Source organism: Prenolepis imparis, unplaced genomic scaffold (assembly GCF_030444845.1).
Source record: "Prenolepis imparis isolate NDT839.2.m4 unplaced genomic scaffold, iyPreImpa1.0 SCAF_3, whole genome shotgun sequence".
NCBI lineage: Eukaryota > Metazoa > Arthropoda > Insecta > Hymenoptera > Formicidae > Prenolepis > Prenolepis imparis.
This window is the reverse complement of record NW_028141161.1, coordinates 11,699,964-11,722,920: the sequence shown is the minus strand read 5'-3', so window position 1 is coordinate 11,722,920 and position 22,957 is coordinate 11,699,964. Positions and strand designations below refer to the sequence as shown.

The 22,957-nt window shown below is 29.2% G+C and overlaps 3 protein-coding genes across 4 annotated transcripts in view; 1 reads left to right on the top strand and 2 right to left on the bottom strand.

Annotated features, from left to right (window-relative positions):
• Window positions 1-8,483, bottom strand: part of LOC145934396 (SUN domain-containing ossification factor) — a 39,839-nt gene extending 31,356 nt beyond the window's left edge. Inside the window, exons 1-3 of the mRNA XM_083034775.1 lie at window positions 7,975-8,483; window positions 7,186-7,393; window positions 6,903-7,021 (exon numbers count right to left, since the gene is read on the bottom strand). Coding sequence (XP_082890901.1) covers window positions 6,903-7,021; window positions 7,186-7,393; window positions 7,975-8,033 — 386 coding nt within the window. The 5' untranslated portion in view covers window positions 8,034-8,483. The remainder of the gene's footprint in view (window positions 1-6,902; window positions 7,022-7,185; window positions 7,394-7,974) is intronic.
• A 232-nt stretch (window positions 8,484-8,715) lies between these two features.
• Window positions 8,716-21,120, top strand: LOC145934395 (serine/threonine-protein kinase ATR). 2 transcript variants are annotated; one of them, XM_083034774.1, is made up of 41 exons: window positions 8,716-8,806; window positions 9,130-9,390; window positions 9,704-9,903; window positions 9,980-10,150; window positions 10,267-10,424; window positions 10,522-10,671; window positions 10,744-10,939; window positions 11,040-11,179; window positions 11,258-11,829; window positions 11,912-12,076; window positions 12,151-12,639; window positions 12,753-12,930; window positions 12,995-13,240; window positions 13,324-13,437; window positions 13,570-13,692; window positions 13,772-14,019; window positions 14,106-14,327; window positions 14,396-14,567; window positions 14,639-14,765; window positions 14,857-14,981; window positions 15,075-15,235; window positions 15,348-15,508; window positions 15,585-15,778; window positions 15,858-15,942; window positions 16,036-16,181; window positions 16,262-16,378; window positions 16,488-16,627; window positions 16,723-16,947; window positions 17,078-17,338; window positions 17,556-17,781; window positions 17,870-18,054; window positions 18,144-18,334; window positions 18,412-18,584; window positions 18,672-18,815; window positions 18,943-19,100; window positions 19,178-19,409; window positions 19,485-19,623; window positions 19,714-19,828; window positions 19,921-20,074; window positions 20,226-20,462; window positions 20,553-21,120. In XM_083034774.1, exons 2-41 carry the CDS (start codon window positions 9,347-9,349, stop codon window positions 20,733-20,735), a joined length of 7,467 nt encoding a protein of 2,488 aa, XP_082890900.1. In that variant the 5' UTR covers window positions 8,716-8,806; window positions 9,130-9,346; the 3' UTR covers window positions 20,736-21,120. The 2 variants fall into 2 exon arrangements, with proteins under 2 accessions (XP_082890900.1, XP_082890899.1); XM_083034773.1 differs by lacking the exon at window positions 8,716-8,806 and having other exon boundaries at window positions 8,975-9,390.
• LOC145934399 (odorant receptor 13a-like) lies at window positions 20,876-22,882 on the bottom strand. The gene is made up of 8 exons (XM_083034781.1): window positions 22,645-22,882; window positions 22,372-22,524; window positions 22,055-22,250; window positions 21,819-21,971; window positions 21,630-21,718; window positions 21,337-21,550; window positions 21,103-21,258; window positions 20,876-21,004 (listed from the first exon to the last, which is right to left on the bottom strand). The coding sequence occupies exons 1-8, from the start codon at window positions 22,824-22,826 to the stop codon at window positions 20,936-20,938; spliced, it is 1,212 nt and encodes a 403-aa protein (XP_082890907.1). The 5' UTR covers window positions 22,827-22,882; the 3' UTR covers window positions 20,876-20,935.
• Between the last annotated feature and the right edge of the window lie 75 nt (window positions 22,883-22,957).

Sequence of the window (22,957 nt, the reverse complement as noted above, 5' to 3'; positions counted from 1 at the left end):
AGAAAAGATATACAAAATAGAATATAAAATTTCATATTTAGCAATAAATTAGCATAATTCTTGTAAAAATAAAGGCTAGCTTTGAAAAACATTGAAATATGATCATAAACTAATGATAACCATCAATGTATATTCAAGTGCATCGTAAAATAAAATTGGGATATCTTTTGTTGACATGTTTTATATGTGTTCGGAATAATAAAACATGTGTATTTATTTCTTTTGTACGCATGCAGATAATGCAACTCATGGAAGAAAAAAAATACTAAACATATATAATATGTTGCAATAACTGCAACTATAGTACGTGCAGTCACGATGTTTATAAAACACACTTTATTTAGTTTTTTCGTATAAAACAGAAAACTTTTCTCATTTGTGGTTCAAAAGATAAAAGCATAAATAAAATGAAAAAAGAACACACATAATTTAAATTTCATAAAAGCTGAGGCTTTTGTTACAAAATTCGACAGTTGTTCAATTATAGCATCAGCATCTTTCTCATAATACATTGACAGGCATTAAATATTTCATAGCAAAATTTCTATATTTTTAGCGATAAGACAATACACAGAGGAGAGATACGCAAATACGATCATTGAGGAAAAGGACATGGTGCAGCTGCAATTGCAGGATGCTAAGTGCACACATAGAACGAATTCTAATCCCGTGCAGGTTGCTTCCGACAAAAGACATTTTCGTAGCTCCAGTGACATGCAAGTAATGAATGCACGGGCTTTTCTCAAACGTGGGCAAGGAAGCAACCCGATGGCAAGAATATTTGCATGAAACTCCACCCGATCGGGATCGGTTACATGGCCGAGTTGGATGTTTGCCAAAAGTATCCCCCGTGCAACATCATCCCTCGTGTGCTATCGCGCAATGGATTTTCTCAATAAAAAAAAAACGAATTAAGTGTTTTACGGCTGCGCATTTTTCGCCCCGATATTTCTAAAATCGATATACTTCTAATATGTACGAGCCATCGAGTTCGTTATAGTACTTAAAAGCTTAAATCACTTATATAGCACGTGCATGCGTGGACGCCTCACGTTTCGTTGAAATGTTGTTATACATATGAAAATACCGTTGGGAAGCCCTTTGGCGATGATTAAGCGAAAAGTTGTATATGTAGATTTTGACGTCTAGACTGAGAACGAAGCCCTATCGTTTGTATATGCATATATACATATATACATACACACATACACATATATATGTGTGTGTATATATATATATATATATACGTATGTATATATATATATACGTATTTTATTTAAATAAACATACACGCATTTTAATACAATGTATATACAGAGAGAATTTTCTCTTAGAATTTACCCTGAAAATCATGGTAATCGTGGGACAATATGGTATGGAAAGAATTTTATGAGAATTTCTCCGATTAATAATTATCACAATAAAAATAATATCTATTACAATAAAATATAAAATATATTTGATTAATTTTACTATGCAGTTTAGTAAAATTAATCAAATATGTTTTATATTTTATTGTGATAGATATTATTTTTATTGTAATAAATATTAATCAGAAAAATTCGAAATTCTCATAAAATTAAAATTCTTTCCATACCATATTGTCCCACGATTACCATGATTTTCAGGGTAAATTCTAAGAGAAAATTCTCTCAGTGTAGGTGTGACTTGTAAGGAGTACCCTTACTCACATTAATCACATTCATATCAGTTAGATAATAGCGATCGCAAGCATTGAATAAAAAGCAAAATGTAAAAATGTTAGTTCAAAACGGATACCATAGGTGCTCAATTAAGAGTGTAAGTTGATTAGAGGTGTTTAGGAGAATTCCCTGAAGAAATTCCTGCACCACTGCAAGATTTTTAAATTCTCAACTTGTAAAAGTGAACGTACGAAATAACGGATGTGACAACGCAATTTTTATGTACAGAAGAAACAATTGACAATTGTAAATCAAAACCGAATGAGCATGACTGTAAAAACACATTAAATGAATGAAATCGCGACGTTTGTTAACCTTCCGTACATTAAAGCAGTTTTTTTAAAGCACTTTGCATTTAAACTTAACAAGCAGAAATATTAGATTATAGTCGGATTTTTTTGTACAAAAATGTCGCCGTCATTCTCTTTATTACATTAATTAATCAGATATTGATTTTATTTCAATTTTATAGAGAACTGAAATCTATCTTAACGCAGCGAGCGACAAAAAATACTTATATATAATATATATTCTATATCCTATATATATTCTACATATATCTTACACTTTATATTTATAAAAATATAAAAGATAGATATATAGAATATATAGGATATAGAATATATATTATATATAAGTATATTTTTATCGCTCGCTGCGTTAAGATAGATTTTAGTTCTCTATAATTGAAATACAATAAATATCTGATTAATTAATCAAATAAAGAGAATGACGACATTTATATACAAAAAAATTCCGACTATAATCTAATATTTCTGCTATATATATGTATATATATCCCACATATTTATCTAATATGATAACTATCCAATGTGTTAATTATATAATAAGTTAAAAAATTTATCAATTCACAAATTGTGTATAAACTGCATAAACTGATAAATATTATCTATCGAAATATCGTTTTATTATAAATATGGAGAAAAATAGATGCAAGTATTTTTATAATAAAAAAATGTAAAATTTTTTTGGAAATTTCTTTATAAAATTATTTATGCAAGGTTATACTTTTATAACATTTTTATAATATTATTATATTATTAATTATAATTAATAAATTTCAATTATATAGAAATTTGGCAAATATAATGAACTCAATTCAAATTGGTCAACGCGCAGTATTTTAATTGAGTGCATTCATATCTCTCTCATTTCAGCAATATGTTATATTCGCAAAGTGTATAATTGCCCGAATAATATATTATTATTATAAACCTTATGTTGCAGGCAAAGAAGCCTACAAATTATTCGTAATAAAGTCGTAATAAAATTTATTTAACTTTGAGAATACCACACAAAAGATAACAAAAATAATATTATTATATCTGTTATAATGCTATTATTATATATGTTACTATGCTATATAAATAGCCTTATTTGTACGCGAAAAAAAGTCATTACCATATTGTTCGTAATAAAAAGATAATTGAAAAAAAAAATTTTATTTTATGTGTAAAATATTCGCGTAATATTTTTCCTTCAAGATAACAATAATTCCTAGACCTACTTTCTTTATAATATTACCAGCATCACTAATATATTTTTTCAGATATATAAAGACTAACGCTAAAGCCATCGCCCCCCAAATAAATGCAATCTGCGCGACAAATGCACGGGTAATGAGACGTTGTCTGTGCGATTAATGATGAGTAAAAGGAAATCGCGCTTTCTGCAATGTATAGGCGTATGCACAGCATAATAACAGTCGTGATAAATTGATGTGAATCGTCTTAATGTAAATGCTCGTAACGCAATCGGTACAAAGCAATTTGTCAGCAAACAAATTGTAATGCAATGAGTCAAGTCATCGTGACGAAACCTTCATATCGTAGGCGCCACTGATAAGAGTTAAAAGCATCATAAATATAAATATTCGAGTAAAAAGCTCGAAATAAGTATCCTAAGATATGTATTCCAATCGTAGTAGAATGAAATAATTAATAATGCTAAAAGCAAATAATTTTATTCGCGTTATTTCCTTTCACGAAGAAAATATTTTTGGTATTGATATTGTCTCATATTCTCAGTTTATATTACATGGATCATAATTTGCTCAAATAAAAATATAAATTTCTGTAAAATATAAAATATAATATGTACGATTCCTCCCCCCCCCCCAATTGTACTTTCATAATAAATAAATTTTATATATAATTGACATCATATAATAAAGTAAATTCGTATTAATCGTTTACCAGTATCAAAATTGTATTAATGTCTATTAATTGATCCATAAAAATAAAATAGATTAATCAATATATTATTATGACATTAATTTAAAAAGCAAAACAAAAATTTATTTTTACCAATATATTTCGCAAAAACCCTACAATGATACAATAAAATAATAGTCACGCAATTATTCTCTACTAACAAATATAAAATGTTTTTGAAAAATATATTGTTCCATCATTAGAACAAATATATCGAATATATATAATAAAGCCAATGTAATATTATATATATATATATATATATAATATTACAATAAAAATGCAAATATTATTTTTAAATAATTTTCTAGAATACAATTTTTCTGAAAATAAAATACCAACTAAGTTTTATTTCGCTATTCAACGTAGATAATTTTTGATCGCAAATTTTGCCTTTTTATTTGATCGAATAGATAAAAGTTATAAAATCTAACTGTAATTTTAGAAATCATTAGCGATTCAAAAAAGAGTTATTAAGTTTAGTATATTTTTGTTAATAAATTTTTCTGCAGTTAAAATAAAAATATCTAACATAACAGTTCCATTTTACTTCCCACATAATCAAATAATTCTAAAAATATTTTATTACTTTACGTATTTTATTTATTTTATTTTATTAGATAATATATTTTACAGAAATTTATGTATTAAAGCAAATTATGATGCATAAAAATGTAAAAATAGGAAGTATGAGATAAAAGTATTTATCTTTATACTTTCTTTAAAAAATGCAAATAAATTTAATGACATTTCTCGTATAATAATATAAAAAAAATATCAATTTATATTTATTTGTACATTTTTCACTACTGTGCAATGAATTTTTATTGTAATATGAAGCTTTATGTAAAAAATCTTTTCGCAAACTAATGCGTAATTTTACGTAAAAAGCCTTCTTGCAAATTACACACAGGTGCAAAACAGTGCACAGGAAAATAATCTAGACATAAACCTTCATCTAGGAGCTCAAATTACGATGTAACGCAATTCGTATTGCCTCATTAGAACAAAAGCATGCTTAACAAGATACAAAGCATCGCAACAGTGACCAAAAAAAAGTGATAAAACTGAATACGTACACACAACAATTATATATATTTCTTCTTTAATTAAAATTGTTATGTGTATGCGTATTCAGTTTTACTATTTTTTTTGGTCACATTGTTGCGATGCTTTGTATCTTGTTTTACATGTTTTATATATTTATATATATAAAACACATATACAATATATGTATATGTGTGTATACAGCAAACTCCACAATAACAAAAAAAAACAGAATTAACAGAAAAAAGAAAAATAATAAGAATTAAAAAAATAATAACGACGTCAAATATTGTCTGTAATTACAGCAGAAAAATGAAAAAAATGCGACAAGAAAAGATCATAGTAAAAAATAATCGAAGCAGAGTTAATAAATATGTAATGGAAACATTTGCACACATATTACGATTGTGATATTTTTTGGAGATAATAATAATAATATAATATTAGAATAAACAAGTTCATATAATTATTATATTGAACGTTAATGACAAAATCGCGTTAAAAAAATATATATATTCTATACTTCTGGTTTTAGAGAATATGTAAAAAAAAATGTCATTCTATAAGAGAAAATAAATAAAACACTTCAGGAAAGTATATTGCTAGTAATAACATCTTTATGTCTTCATACTGACAACACTTGATGTTCTACAAAGTTCATGATGGATGTATACATATATATTCCAAGTATATCAAAATCGATTAAATTATTTTATAGTAGGCTGAAATAGAATCAGTTTCCTTGCACGTGATATCATATAAAAACAAATATAAACAGTATTATATATTCGGAATAACGCGCGAGATTTATTAAAAATCAACCTAAGATTTTGCAAGCACTTGTTTCTCTGAAATATCACAATCGATATATAAATGAGTGTAAGAAGGATTTAAGAAAAAAATAGAGAAATTAAAAGAATAAATAAATTAAATAAAAATAAATAGAATAAAATTCTGATTATATACAGTTTAAAAATGACTTTAACTCGTTTGAAAAATAACTTTCATTAATAATCATCTACTGCATTATTATTATTATTATACAAGAATATATTTATCATTGTTCTCTTGACATGGATTGTATCGTAATGTCAAATAAGAAACCGACGTGTATACATAATGAAAAGGGGTCAGAAACCTATCGCGATTATCTATGATTACCATTTTGCGTCATTCTTGTCGTCAGTCTGGCGCATATCCATCGTATACTATCGTTTATAATCGTCTTAAGACATCAACAAGTCGAGATATTCAACTATTTACACGTGCCTGCCATTTATTAACAAACTTCGTATTATATCATATCTTGCCAGATATTGCAATAACGAATTGCGTTACATGATTTACATTATCATCAACAAATTTTATCAAAAGACTGCTAAGCTTTCCAAATAACTGCAATGATATTTTAATATCATGATGTAAATATATTTGATATAAAACATAATTTAAATGTTTGACTTGATGCCAATTTTTTCGCACTTATGCGTATTTTTTAATCGGCCCTGAACTTTCATTGCGCCCTAAGTGACTTAAATTTTTCGTAGTAAATATATATCAGCAATCGAGAAAATAATCTCGATACTTTCGACACATCATTATGATAATAAATAAAATGATGCAGAAGTTTCTTTTAAAAAGTATATCTTAGTATTTTCAAAAATTATAAAGAAATATTGCAATATTAACCATTATATTATACACAATAATAAATCTACAGTTAAACAAATATTTTAGAAAAATAGAAAAAAAGATTAATTATTGTTACTAGCAATTTTTAATCTAGGAATAATATCTGTATACAACATTGATCAGTTGCTACAGCTTATGTGCATATTGCTACATATCTGCGCTATTTTTGAAAATACTATTATTTATACTAAAATAAAGTAGAATAATGATTTATATATAAACTCACCCTTGGGAAAGATTAGGCTGCTGCGTAAGACTCTCTGCTAAAATATCCACATCCTTTCCTATCTGTGCATTGTCGTTGGTGATTTTCTTAACGCTAGCAGAAACTGTAGTAGCTTCTTCCTGTAATACAATATAAAATACATAAAATAAATTTTACATGTATATATACTATTATTATGTATTATATGACAATGGTAAATATATATTATTTATCGTACATGTCTAATATAAGTTGATATTCTCCTTCTTTTTACGAGAAGAGTTAAATTATGTAATTATCTTACCTGATGATATTGATCATTCTGATTAGTCTTGAACGTCATTATAGTTTGAGTTTTGATATCCAATATGGATGACTCAAAACTTTCATGGTTGTCATAGTTGAGTGTAATATTACTGTAAGCCTCATCAGTCTCAGTCTCATTCTTTTCAGGATGGAAAGAAGGATCGGTTTGTGCACTTTCCGAAGCTACTATTAGGAATAGAAGTCCACTGTGAAAAAAAGAAGTTATCTCTTATTATTAAAGTTGTCTTACTTAAGTAATATTATATTAATATTATATAATACAAAAATAAGTTACTATCTCTTGTAAAAACTTATTAATCAAAATTAAAAATTAATTATTTTTTATTGAGATCCAACAGAGATCTAATTTGCACAAGAGTTGACTCAATTATCAGGAATTAATTTATTTAAAAGACTATATTCAATTTGTTAATAAATAAAACTCAATTCTAATTTTGTCAGAGTAACTACCGAAAAATTGCATGAGAAAATTCGAATACATCCTACACAAATTATGATTAATTTTGTCGCATCATCACGATTTCTTATCGAAAGGTTCAAAAAAATGAAATCTTAACGAATAATTTAGTAAGTCTAAGAATTTGAAATTTGCACTCTATATCCTACTGCGGAAATTACGGAAGAAATTATTCTTGCATTTCAATTGCGATCATAGACTAGAATTTATCGCAACTCAAACAGGATTTATTACTCCCCACGTATTCGAAATTCAATTCTACGAAACTAATCATATTCGAATGATTCTCCGATACTGATGTGCACTCACCTGGACACTATCGATATTAGGAGCAGCGCCCAGTAGACGTACAACACGTGGGATCTCATCCTCTCCTTTTACGCAACACCGATGTTATTGTCCACCGCATTAGGAGCAATTTTCTTTTTACACTCGTCTTCGTTATTAAACGCGCGAAAACGGTACGGTACGTATTATCGCCGATGCTTTTAGCACCATCAACGAAATGACACCACCTCCGCTACCAACCACCACCACTACTACCACCATCACCACCACCACCGTTACCGCGAAAAACTGACGTGGTGTATTAGCGAAAAATTTCTGATGTCCGACAGGATCGCGATTCGCCCATCCAATGGGCGCGAACGAAAGACTCAACGAATCGAAAACGCGTTACGTTTACGCGGATCTTGAGCGACGTGCGTGCAAATTTTCACGCGAAAAAACGACATTACGAGTTCGGCGAGATACGCGTCGCACACAAAAGGAAAAAGGAGTCGTAATTGCTCGTGACTAGGCGAGAACAGCTGATTGTTTCGGCGCCGGCGCATGTATGAATCAGTGTTGCCATTTGTCGCCAATTTCAGATCGCGACGGTCGCTGCGTCACGCGGTCACGCGGCGTCGGAATTCGGTGCGCGGAGTGGGGAAGAGGTAGTGGGGGGTGCGCGGCGCACTAGCGCGCACCCCCCACCGCTCCCCACTCCCCACTCCGCGCACCGAATTCCTGAGCGCCACTTGAAGGCTAAATCGATTTAAAGTCGAAAGTCGAACGCGCCGCGCACATCGCTCCGTGTTGCGCGATCTGAAATTGGCGACACTGGTGTGAATGTGTGTCGCGAATCGTCTTCGTTTTATCTGTACTTTATTGTAGATGAACTTGCACTTTTGTGTTTTCTCTCTCTCTTTCTCCAATTCTAAATATATTTCTGTCTCGTTTTATTTCGAATTTGTAACTGTTCTGGGAATGTGTTCGGAAATCCTACACGTGGGGTAAAGTAGTTTGATTGACCAATGAGAACAAAAAGTTCTTTGTCCTGATTGGTCGATTAAAAACTACCTTATTCTATGAGTAAAATTTTCGAACGCACTTTAATTCTGCTTCAAAGGACAAATCTTTGATACGCGGGCTTTTATAACCACAACGTTGAGGGAGAATTACGTTTTGTTTATTTACGATAAGGATCACTTCAAGACTATACCATCATCACCATCACAATTAGTGATATAGAAGAAGTTATTAAACCCCGTCGTTTTCCGTAGTGAAAATCCGACTCCTCAAGATAGTGAAAACGAAATCAACCGAAGATAATCTAGCATGAGCAGAACCAAATAAGCAGTCTGCCCTTTGCCAATAAAAGAAAAACTGAACTATTTACGATAATTTATATATTGCAATAATGGAAGTGAATGATAGCGATTTGGCGAGTTCCCCAGATAATACGTAAATATTTCGATTTATAAAATATTGATAATTGTACATTTAATTGCGAAGTGAATTTTGAAGAAAATTATTGGAACATTCTATGTACAATTGAAATATGAAGCATAACAGCATCTAAATAATAATATAAATAATTATACATAATGAGAAAAGATTTATACTTGTCAAAAAATATGCTAACATTATCGTAACAGTAGAATATTTCATATATCATATTGACAATTTTGAATCAAAAAGATTTTGTACACTCCTTACAAAATAATAAAATATATAATGTGATATATATTTTGATGATGAATATTTTTCATTATAGGATAGCGGTGGAATCGTTACGACAATTTATTAATCGTCCAATAATAGCAATCTTTTCTGAAAATCTGGAAAATCCTACAACAGAACAGATGCTCTGTTCTCTTTTGGAATCTTTATTGAAAAGATCCTCTACCTTAATACCTATATTAATTCCACCATTCAATAATAGTACAACAAATGAGACTCTACAACAATATACAGGTAATATTTGTATCTGCGCAATATATGATATGTCAAAAATTATATTCCATAATGTGCTGGCAATTATATATTTTAGCATTTACAACCTGGTTATTTGGTACAATGTTTTACTTGACATCTATGCCATCAAGCAATGTGGTGCTTTCAAATAGCATTGAAGTACAAGCTTGTATGCTCAGACTATTATCCAGGCATCACAGCACAATGTTTCAAATCATTAGTTCAGAATATTTAAATATTTTTGATGGTATGTAATAGTAGACTTAAATAGAATAAGAGAAAATTTAATATATAATAAAGATATAATTATACATTGATAGTATAAATATATTTATTAATAATTAAACATGCTTTTTTTTACAGAGATATCAGAGTTTTATCTAAGTGGCAAAGAAACGGAAGAAATAACTCTTTCAAAGTTTTATACAGAAAGAAATATTATACAGGATTTAGACTTGACGCCATTTCCTGCAAAGATTAAATTGTCAAATGTGCCATCAGTATATACATCTTTATTAAAGGTTTTATATTTTTTATTCCCCAGTTTTCTAATCAAACATTTCTCTAATGAAACACATTGCTTCGAATACGATATAAAAATGATATTTGTATCGATAGATAATTATGAAGACTGGTGTGTCAGTTTGGGATCAAGTAAAACTATGGGACAGAGCTACAACAATAATTGTTAAATCTTCTCCAGATTTGCAAGTGGAAGCTTTACGGTTGTGTATAGAAATAATGAAGAATTGTACTGTTCATGATTGGGTGAGTAAATAATTTTTATAATTTAATAATTTGTATTGTATGTTGTTAAAATTATATTTGGGTTTTTTATAGGAACTTATGGCTAAAGTTACATATGGCTTAGAAATAGTAAAAAGTCTTCCAACTTGGATTAATTCAAATCAATTGCCATTACACTTGTCCCAGTTGGCAGAAGCATGGACAGATTTGATACAATTATTACCTGTTTCATTTAATGTTATGGAATTATGTTTTCAACTTATTGATTTTATAGCTTCTGAATTTGTTAGTGAGTATATTCTTCTACTTTATTTAAATTTATATATATATATATTTAAATATATTATAAACTTTTATATATATATTGTATCATAACTATTATTTTTCAGCATACAGTGAAAAAACTGAGGCAATAAAAAAATTGATGGAAGCAGCCTGCTGTAAGATTAAACAATATTTAATTGAAGAACAAAAGCCCTGTACCGTTTTACAAGCTACAAAGTTATTGACTTATTTCGTACATTGCTCAGTCTGTATAATCATCAATATATTTATACATATAATACATTTATTTTCTCTGTTTTAAAATAATTTGTATCTATTTTAGGCTATTATCGACATTTTTATGCGATTCGTTTTTATCGATATTAGACGAGCTGCTGTACCAAACAAAGCTGTTCTTGTAACAGAAATAAGTGAAAAATGGAAATTATTAAGAAAAGAATTGATAAATTTTGTACAGGCTGAGAAATTTACAGAAGTACTATACATTATCAAGGCTTCCTCTTTATTACAATTGTGGCTGGAAGAACAGAAATTTGAAGTAAAATTATATGAAAATGACTTGAACATTATATTAAAAATACTTATCCAAAACTTAAATTCTGAAAAATGTCAAAATGAGCAGATTAGCTTTCAAATTTTAATAAATTTAATGGCTCATGATGAGTCGAATAAAGTTTTATTGCAATCAATATTAGCATTGCCATTTACTCAAACTTTCAAAGGATCTATGGACATTAGTCAAAAAATGGTGCAAAGAGCAAAATCTCTTGACGTTGAAACAATGTCAGAGTGTCTTGAAACTTTATGTATACATGGCAATGGGAAAGAAAGATTAAAATTATTACGTGTATGTATATTAAATGGTGAGACACAAATAGCTGTTACAGCAGTGTTGTAAGTACTTTTATACACTTTGTCACATTTTTATATGTATATATATGTACCTCTTAATTACAAAAATTATATTGTAATCTAGGAACAGTGTATTATTACTGAATGATGCAGACATAAAATTGGAAGATCTTTGCCAGTATGTCCTAAATACTGCCTTATCTTCGACGAAAGTAGAAATACAAGAAGCTTTTGCAAATGTTTTAGGTCAAGTGGCTTGTATTTCATCAGGAAAGGGAAGAATTATTAGGTATTATATTAATATATTTTTATATTTGTGAAACATTTGTGCAATATATATAATAAACTCACATTTATTTTTAGCGAATTATCAAACAACAGAAAATGGACAGTATATTGTCAATGCTGTACAGAGAATGTAAAAGAAAATATCGAATCTAATATGAACTATCTGCCAAGAACCTATAATCATATTTTTAATACATACTTTGATATACTCTCTTCGACTAACGTTTCTATACGTTTGCATATTTCTAAACATATTCTTTCTCTTTCGAATCATATAGAACTATTTAACTCAAATGAAGTAACAAAGAAATGGCTCTCTTATATACATGACGATAATGTTGAGATTCGATCAAATATTGCATCAGTAATTGGGCGATTATTGAGTAATAAAATCTCTATAGTGAAACGTAACAATGAATGTTTGCCAGATACTGTACCAGATTATTTGGACAAATATGTCGATTTAGTAATTAATGTTATAACTGACACACTTATGACAGCATTGAATACCTCCAATCATTCTTTACACGATACGTTACTCGACACTGCGAAGAATTTTGTATGGTAATTATATATATATATATATAAAAAGAAAAATTATTACATATACACATTTTATAGTAAAATTTGCATAAATGTTCAATTGCCTTTCTATTAATATGATGACAAAATTTCAGTGTTTCATTACATTTGACGGAAAGAAGAATTCTAGATGTATTTTTAATCACAATATTACATCCAAATTCATTGCCTACAGCTGTAGCATCTGCTACAATCACATATCAGGATATTGCTAACTTTCTAAATGTTTCTCCAAAGACTTTGTACATTCGATATCGAAAGGATTTTTTAGAGGTAACTATTTTTTTATAAATAACATTATTTCTTTTTGAATTTTCTGCAATTTATCTTGTTGCAGCTTATAATGAAAAGTGCAGTTAATAATTATATATATTACTCATATAATATGGCAACTACGGTACATCGCGTCGCTAAATGTATTGGCTATGAAGGATCACGTCAATTGCTGCGCAAGGACGGTCACTATGCAATCTGCTTTTTAATTGCTCTTATCGTTGAAGTTCCAAAAGCAAATGCACTTTTAGATGATATAGCCGAATTGATAAATATGGATATAAAGCAAATGCTTAAAGAATATTTTCCGGTATGTAAAAATATATAATTTAATTGGATAAATATATAATAATATGTAATATTTAATCTATATTTTTTTTTCCTTCTTTTCAGTACATTTATAGTTATGCGTTTTTAAATATACCTCTACGAATAACAGAATGTTTGAGACTAGTAATGAATATAACAAAAACTAATCTTGAACTTCTTACAAAGCAATCATTTATGGTAAAGATCAACTCTTATTATTCAATGTTAATTTTTATTATACAATATGAAAAATTGCTAAATGCTTATATATCGTGTATATATATATATATATATATATATATATATATATATATACACATCATTTTACAGGGAATTTTTGAGGAACTTATGATACATTTTCATGAATCCCCCAAAGGAATAATAGGCTTTTTAGAAATTATTTCAGAATATGATAGTAATCAGAGAGGAAATTTTAATACACAAGAACAAGTTGTGAGTATTTGTTTCATAATTATATTACGATTAACTCTTTAACATAAAACATGTCAAAAATGTATTATGATATAAACAGGCATCTTATTTGAATCTACGATTACATGGCATACTGGTGAACTTTGATATAAAACTCGGTCTCAAGTCAGATGAATATACACAGCAATCTGCACTTGCTTCATTAGCCGTTTTAATTCGATACATGGGTGCTACTTACTTGACTCCACTTAGATACAAAATTTTAGCCACATTAAGAACTTCACTTGGATTTAAAAGACCTGGTTTTCCACGCTTAGTCTGCGATGCATGGGACGCGTTTATTCACAAGTATATTAAAGAAATATCAAGTTAATACACTATATAATATGATAGTTATGTTCCTAAATAGTAATTCTCATAAAAACCATTTTCAGTATAGCTATTGAAGACTTAGGACCATTGTTCCCAACAATATGCGTATCATTAATGTCGTTGCAGAAAATATTTCCAGAAAAAGTCAACAGTATGTTAGAGTTTCTGATTGTTCAAAATAATGAAGAACACAACAGTCATATTTCAGAACTATTTTTTATAGACGACATGGCTGTTTCCACTAATATATCTAATATAGTCAAGGCACATATTCTACAAGCAAAGTAATTTTAACAATATAAATTTATAATTTACATTTTTAACGAGATTTTATAAAAATCTTTAATTTTAGACCCGAGGGGTTTAATGCCAATTTAGAGTTATGGTTGAAACGAATTACACATGAAACTGATGAAGTACGAATTAGAGCTCTGAAACATTTACAAACGTTTTTAGAAGAGCATCGCAGCGAGCTTAACAAAATGATATTAAGCGACACTGATGTTCATCCACTAATAGTTGAAGTATGTTTATCATTATTATATATATGTATTACACGTATACATTATTACAACATTTGCATATTACTTTAAAGCTGTTAGATACTCTGTTAATTGGATGTCAAGACAAAGACGAATCTATTCGTTTATGTTATGGAGAGTGCCTTGGAGAATTGGGAGCGATTGAACCGAGTCTTCTTCCGCGAAGAATTATTTCCAGAGGTATTTAATTTTGCTTTCTTTTCAAATGCTATCATTCTTATTCTTTGTAAATTTTTTTCAAATTTATTCTAAAGATTTTGTTGTATTACAGAGGACAGTAAATTTATATCGGACATGAATGAAGAATTTGCCTGTGTGATACTTATTGAACTTGTACGAGCTTTTCAAATACAAAAAAATAGTCAAAGTATGGATTGTTTTTCGCTTGCTATACAAGTATGTAATTCCGTGCACACATTTTTTACACATACATATACATTTATGATAAATTTATTAAAAACTTTATTTAAATATGATCGATATCTCCAGGAAATATTAAGAGCGTACAATATTTCTCCACAAGGTCGAAATAATGCATTATGGAATAATTTGCCATTCACAACACAACAAATTATTACCCCTTTTTTGACATCGCATTACAAGATAGCGACTGTTAGTGATGATAATGAATTACCGCATCCTATTTATGGGTATGTTTTATAAAAGAGATTAGTCTGAGTGTGCATATTATATTTTCAATTTTTTGTATTCGTATTGTTTGTGCTACTAATTCACCACGATTGCTAATGTAAATCCTTTCAGTTCTGAAGCAGGTTCTTCAGTCGAAAGCTGGGCTTATAATTGGCTTTGCAGTATAACGAGTGCTGTACATGATACAATGCTCAATAATATACTACAAACGTGCAAATTGGCATTCAAACGAGATATAAAAACATTGATATTTTGTCTACCATATGTCATATGTAAGTTCAAGCACAAATTCAAAACCAATGATTTTAGTACATGCATTTAATATATGTGTATATCTTCTTTTACTAGCATATATAATTGCAAATAATGGAGAAGAGATACATGTTAAGCTTAAACAAGAAATGTTGGCTGTGATTAACGTTGGAGAGAAACCTATATTAGATTCTGAACTTATGCGTCATCTACCACTTCGGTATGGACAGACTGTAAAGGCTGATGACAAAAGAATCTCGGAGGAAACTAGACGTACACGCTGCTCACGGGTTAGCACAAGTTTTTTTTTACAACTTTAATTACATTAACGTGATACTATCGTTTAATATTATTATATGATTGGAACAGGTAGTTTTTTGTATATTAGATCATTTACAAAGATGGCTTAGAGAACGAAGATCACTGCAGGATGGCAGATATAAAGCAATAAAAAGTGCGTAATTAACAGTATATATGTTATTTATTCTTTTTAATTTCTATATAAGTCAATTGTAATATGATTAATTGTTTTATTAATATTTTTTAGAGTTTTGTGATGGATTGGACAGTCTGGTTGTGGCGAAAGGTTGTTACGAATCACGGGAATATCATCGGGCACTAATGTATTTAGAGCAACATATGACTTTTTCTAATAAAGGTTTATCAGAAGTCACAGAAGGTGGTTTACTCGCTGTATGTAATATTTTGTGTAATTTGATGATTTCTCTATTCCATGAGCATATTCTTTCGTTCAACGAGATGCCTTATTACAGAAAATTTATGCACAACTTGATGATCCCGACGGAGTATCCGGTATTCTAGCAACTCAGGATCAATCTCCTACATTGCAACAACTGGTTTTAGCTCACGAAGTTAATGGACAACTTCAGGTAAGCTTAAAAAATTTAAGTAAATGCAGTATGTTTGAAGAAACACTACTGATTTTACTTTATTAGATTACATCTTAAATATGTATTTAATAATACTCAATTTGCTTAGGATGCAGCTACATGTTACGAAAGGCTCGCACAGAAAAAAGACTTGAAACATACATACTTGCAAGGTATGATTCAATGTTATCTTGATTTAGATCATCCGTTTACTGCCAAACACATATCTGAGGGTCTATTAAGTAACAGGTAATAAAATTATAATAAGACTAAATGTACAGTTAATTATTAGTGTTAGTTAATTATTAGTGAATTCAAATATTTTCTTAATTATCTTACAACAGACCAGAACTGGAGCCTCTTATAACCGAACATGAACTTTTTTGGAGGCTTGGTCATTTCTCCCGATTTGAGGAAACTTCGCAAAACAATATAAAACATGTACTACTAGATGATCTTATAAAAGGAACCAAACCAGATTTATTATCATTAAAGAAGAATTTAGTATCGTTATTGGAAGATGCTTCCCGACCCGGAGTTTATCAACAGAGTTATTCATATATCATGAAGTAAATTTTAATAATTTATATATTCTTTTTCTTTTTATATTTATATATATTTCTTTCTTTCATTTATTTATATATATACACACAAACATATATGCATTGTAATTTTTCAAAATGTATTTGTCATTTTCAGATTACATATATTGAACGAATTTGATAAAGCAGTTTCAATGATGTTAAACAATGCAGAAGGTTTTCCAATAATGCTGGAAGAATGGGAAAAACGCGGACAATTATTGAGGGCATCTCGTGGTTTAGAGTTTGTTCTGAGTATGCGTAGAGCTACTTTGGATTTAGCTGTGCAGTTACAACAAAAAATCCACAATACAGAGAATTCGATGCTTAAGCAAGAAATTGGTAAAATTTGGTTGAAAAGCGCCAAAATTGCCAGAAAGTATGTATTTTGTGTGTGTGTGTGTGTGTGTGTGTGTGTGTGTGTGTGTGTGTGTGTATTGTGTCTGTGGATGCGTGCGTGCATGCATGTGCACGTATATATGTACATATATATGATATATTATGTATATTTTATATATGAAACTCTTCGACTTTAAATATATTTTTGGTATTAAATATTTATAATATACTAATTGTATTAAATCGTTTCATATTAGGGCTGGCTTACACCAACAAGCGTATATGCATATTTTATCAGCTAGTGATTCATGTCCACCACAACCATTGTATATAGAACAAGCTCAATTATATTGGCAAAAGGGTTGTCAAGAAGATGCTTTCATTACTTTAAATCGTAGTTTCTTAAATTGGTTCAAACCAGTACAATATTACAAGCAGTTATCTTCAGGAGATTGTAATGAAGAAAGAAAACAATATGCAAAGGTTTGTAATGCTAAAAAATAAAATGTATTAATTATCAAAAAATGCATAATATTTAGAATTGTTTTATATTTACATTTGTGTTTTATAGGCAAAGCTTCTTTTTGCAAAATATAACGATGAAACTCTCAATGTTGATACAGACGGTTGTATCATGAATTATAAAGAAGCGATAGAAGTATGGAGAGGATGGGAAAAAAGTTGGGTATTATGCGCTCAATATTATGACACTATCGTTGAGAGAATGTCTGAAGATGACAAAGATAAAAACAGACAGTAAGTTTGCTTCAATATAACTTAATTTTGATCATGATATGGGATGGACATTAGAATTATAATTGAAATTATATATTTATCATTAACAGAGATCTGCAAGTGCACATGATGAACTTTTATGGCAAATCGCTTCAATATGGTTGCAAGTACATCCATCATTCAATGCCTAAGATGTTGACCATCTGGTTGGATCATGCTTCTCGTGTTACGATTACTTCCGATCCACAAGATATTGTTAGACTTCGTCAAGATCGTCTAGTAAAGATGACTCAAATTATGGGTACTTATTCATGAATTAATAATAAATCGATTTAAATAATAAATTGATGATGATAATAATCAATTTTCACATTGCAGAGGTTTATCATTCTAGATTACCGACGTTCATGTGGCTGACGGCATTCAGCCAGCTTGTATCGCGAATTTGTCATCCATGTCTACAAGTGCAAAATACTCTTTGTACAATTTTGGTGAAATTAATTTCTGCATATCCTCAGCATTGCTTATGGATGATGGCATCAGTTTTTAACGTATATTTTATTAATATTAATATTACACAAAGACATTATTTTTTAAGATAGAAATATATGGAATTTATTCTTTCGTTAATTTTATAGTCTTCCTATCCGGCACGACAGAAACGGTGTCAGGAAATTTTAAATCATGCAGAATTGAAAACATCAGTAATGTCTAAACTTATCAGAGACTTTCACAGACTTTGGGAAAGATTGATCGAATTATCTAATAAAACAATAGCAGATGTAAGTTTTATTACTCAATCATAATATGTGTTGAATTCGAATCAGTAATGAAACACAGTATATACTGGATACGTCAAGAATTAATATAATGTCTATAACATATAATAACATACTTTTTATTTTACAGGGGACATTAAATACCACGGTGAATCACTTGTCAAAAAATTTGCCAAGATTACTTGCGAGTAAAGATTTCAGCCCAATCATGATGCCAACAACAAAATTCAGGCAACTACATCTTCCATCCAAGAATGCTTCAATGGAAAATCATAATCCATTCCTATTGTATGTATCAATTATGAAAATATTACTTTTATTGCAATGCACTATATTTCACGTTATCTCTTTTATAATATGTGCAGGAAGTGGGTGCATATCATGAAAATAGAAGAAAACGTGGTAATAATGCCGTCACTTCAACGACCACGACGAATTACATTGAGAGGATCAGATGGTAAAGAATATCTATTCATGTGCAAACCAAAAGACGATTTACGCAAAGATTTCAGATTGATGGAATTCAATGCTATTGTGAATAAGTATCTTCAAAATGATCGAGAGTCACGACAAAGAAGACTCTATATACGAACATATGTAAGAATTGCCTTTCATACGTGTTCGATTCAGATTCAATTTCAATATATTGTTAATTATATATTCGTTTTATAGAGCGTAGTACCGTTAAACGAAGAATGTGGTTTAATAGAATGGGTACCAAATTTAGTTGGTTTTCGACCTACTATTTTGAATTTGTATAGAGAGAAAGGCATCACATGTACAAATAGGGAACTTAAAACGATGTTATGTGGTAAGTCATGATAATGATTACTAAAAGTATTTAAAAATTTAATTGAAAAAACAATATTATCTTATCTCATGTCTAAATCTGTTTTACTAGGATTTAAGGATCCGTTGGAAAAGAAAAAGAAAATGTTCCTGGAGAAACTATTGCCGCGGCATCCTCCTGTATTTGCCGATTGGTTTCGCATCATATTTCCCGATCCATATGGATGGTATGTCAGTAAAATATATTCTACAATATATTTTGCTCTTGTGATTTTTTTTTTACATACGTAGACATTAATTATTACAACTTTTGAAATAGGTACGAGGCTCGTACGGCATATATTAGGACAACCGCTGTTATGTCTATGGTAGGATACATACTTGGACTTGGAGATCGTCACGGAGAGAATATATTGTTCGATTCCAAATGCGGAGATTGCGTACATGTTGATTTCAATTGCTTGTTCAACAGGGTAAGTTCTTACATGTGGAAGTTCGAAACAAATCAACTTATAATTATAAATCTCTCGTATACTATATTTTTATTATTATAGTATATGTTTAAACATATAATTGTTACATCTTGTCCTATCAAATACCACATGTTATAATATATATTCTTAGGGGGAACTTTTCGACTGGCCTGAACGCGTACCATTTCGTTTGACACATAATATGGTAAACGCTATGGGTCCTCTTAAAATTGAAGGCCCATTCAGACGCGCTTGTCAAATAACCATGCGAGTACTTCGACAGGAATCGAGCACATTACTGAGTGTACTCACACCTTTCGTCTATGATCCTCTTGTCAGTTGGAATAAGAATCAACCTGGTGATGCAGCTGAAAAAACAAATGAAAAAGTATAACGAAATACTCTTCTCTGATATTAATCAATTGTGCAAAAAGGAACAAGAACCATACATTTCTTTTTTTATTTTATTTTGTTTTAGGCTGTAGAACATATAAAGAACATTGAACAACGATTAAAAGGCTTGATACGTTATTCTGGAAGAAAGGCAGAAAATATTGCATTACATCTTAGTGTCGAAGGACAAACTAATCATTTGATTTTAGAAGCAACAAATATAGATAATATGTGCCAAATGTATTTTGGCTGGGGTGCGTATTTATAACAAGTGGAATAGGAATACTTACAGCATATTTTATATAAATAGGATAGAATAATGTATAGTAAAGTAATGTACAGTATTTTACTAATTATGCTATATTGTCAATTTTTATATATTTGTAATTTTGAATTATTATTATCACTATCGTTTCTAAATATAATTCTCAATATATACAATCTACATGCAATTTTATTCAATTATAATTAGACCTTAGTTTCATCTGAATTAAAACTTCGAAGTAGCATAAAATATGAGACAGCAGTGCTCAACACCTGTAAATCAGAGAAATAAAATATTTTTTTGTTTATTGTATAAGAATCTTACAATTCTCATACATTTTTTAATATATAATGTGATAATTTCTTCTTACCGCGTTAAAATTCTCCAAATTCATGACATAAATTTTTCCTGCGGTGATCTTATTAGATTTTTGACTACGCAACATAAGTAAACATATCTCAGTTTTAAATGAAATTGGTAATTCATACCAAAAAATACTATACATAGTTTTACTAATCATAGAACTCTGTGATATAAAAAAAATATATATATATAATTTTTATAAGATACTATAATTTTACTTCACTTTTATTTATCAACATACCTCGTATATCAAAGCATCACCGGGAATACAAAAAAGGAGTAATTGAAAAAGTGCCATGATTAAATATGAGATGTATTTAACAGATTTAGAGATTGTACTTGCTGTTATATCTGCAGTTGCAATTTGAAAACCTACTAGACAGATTATGAGACTACTAGCTAATGTTTGTAGAAATAACATTGGACTAAAAATTGTTTCCATACAATCACAAAACCTAGATGTAATATTGTGATATTTTATTTTTTTTAATCATGTATATATATCAATATATTTGTTTCATTTAAAGTTATTACCAAAGAACCATATGATGATGTTTAATAATTGCTATTATTTGTGATTTAATTTTTTGCAAAATACTTTCTTCAATGTATGCATGTTGTATCTAGGAATAAGAGAAAACATTTTTAATATGCTTACACAATATCTGTTATAAAGGTGTTTATTTATAATGCAATGATATGAAAGGCTTGTGAAATACTGACGCAATCAATTTCAATGTTAATATTTTCTATCTTTTCATGAAGTACTTTAAATTGACCACATGTATGAAATAGTGCTGTTGCAATTAAAGTATCAGTTCCCAGAATAACAAAGCCACATAAGCTTGTTGCTATCATTTGGAAGAGATAAATAATCTATGTAAATAGAGAATATGCATAGAATATTATCACATCTTTATAATTAGTTTTGACAAATTGGAAAAAAATTAATTTCTTACCTCATACATCGGAAAATTATAATAATTATCTGGATATAAAGCCATAAATGGAAAATGCTTGGTAGTATTATTATCGTTGGTATTTTTGATCGCGGTAACAAATATCTCAATTATAGGTAGACTAAAGAAAAATGCTAAAGAATTACAAATTAAGAATAAATATCCTTTAGTATATAAAAATCCTTTTCTCACATATCTATAAATAATAAATAGGAATGAATAACATAGTACACATGCGTGCATAAATAATATAATACATGTGTTATATCACATGTAAGTACACATATGTGCATATGTAATTTGAAAAAAAAATTTACATTGCATATACATTTTCATGTTTCGAAACATATGCCGTCATTATTTCCCAATAATCTGTTAGCATATATTCTATAAAAGAATCCATTTTTCTTCTGTTGCTTATCCAAACCAGCGATTTTAATATGGCAAGTAAGATAGTGAACAGTACTGAACTGTAAAAATGGATATAACTTAAATAAGAGTATTTTAATTGTCTCTTTAAATGATAATCAAATCGCAATGTGTATGTGTGTAAAATTTAATTTTGTCAATGATGGGGAATCATGCTATACCTCGTTTCCAATACTATAGCCAAATCGTTCCAATTTTGATAAATTTGCATTGTTTGCGGTATAACAATGGCAAACATACACACACAACACATGATATATCTCCCAATACTTATTGGATAAAGGCCAACAAACTTTAAAACTTTTTTATTAATACATACATAATTATTTATATCTCTCTCCATTTTATTTAAAATGATTTATATAATCAGAAATAAAATTTTGGAAGAAGTTGTATTCACGAACTTTATATATCAGACATCTACGCTAGTTAATACCGATAGAAACAATATATTAGAGAGATCTACAAACATTA

Excerpts from the sequence above, each read along its gene's own strand:
- LOC145934395 (XM_083034774.1), top strand. The coding sequence starts at position 9,347 with ATGGAAGTGAATGATAGCGATTTGGCGAGTTCCCCAGATAATAC. Across the intron at positions 14,766-14,856 it reads GCGAAGAATTATTTCCAGAG|AGGACAGTAAATTTATATCG; the intron begins GTATTTAATTTT and ends GTTGTATTACAG. Across the intron at positions 17,339-17,555 it reads AGCGCCAAAATTGCCAGAAA|GGCTGGCTTACACCAACAAG; the intron begins GTATGTATTTTG and ends GTTTCATATTAG.
- LOC145934399 (XM_083034781.1), bottom strand. The coding sequence starts at position 22,826 with ATGGAGAGAGATATAAATAATTATGTATGTATTAATAAAAAAGTTTTA. Across the intron at positions 22,251-22,371 it reads CATGAAAATGTATATGCAAT|ATATGTGAGAAAAGGATTTT; the intron begins GTAAATTTTTTT and ends TATTATTTATAG. Across the intron at positions 21,719-21,818 it reads TTAACATTGAAATTGATTGC|ATACAACATGCATACATTGA; the intron begins GTCAGTATTTCA and ends TCTTATTCCTAG.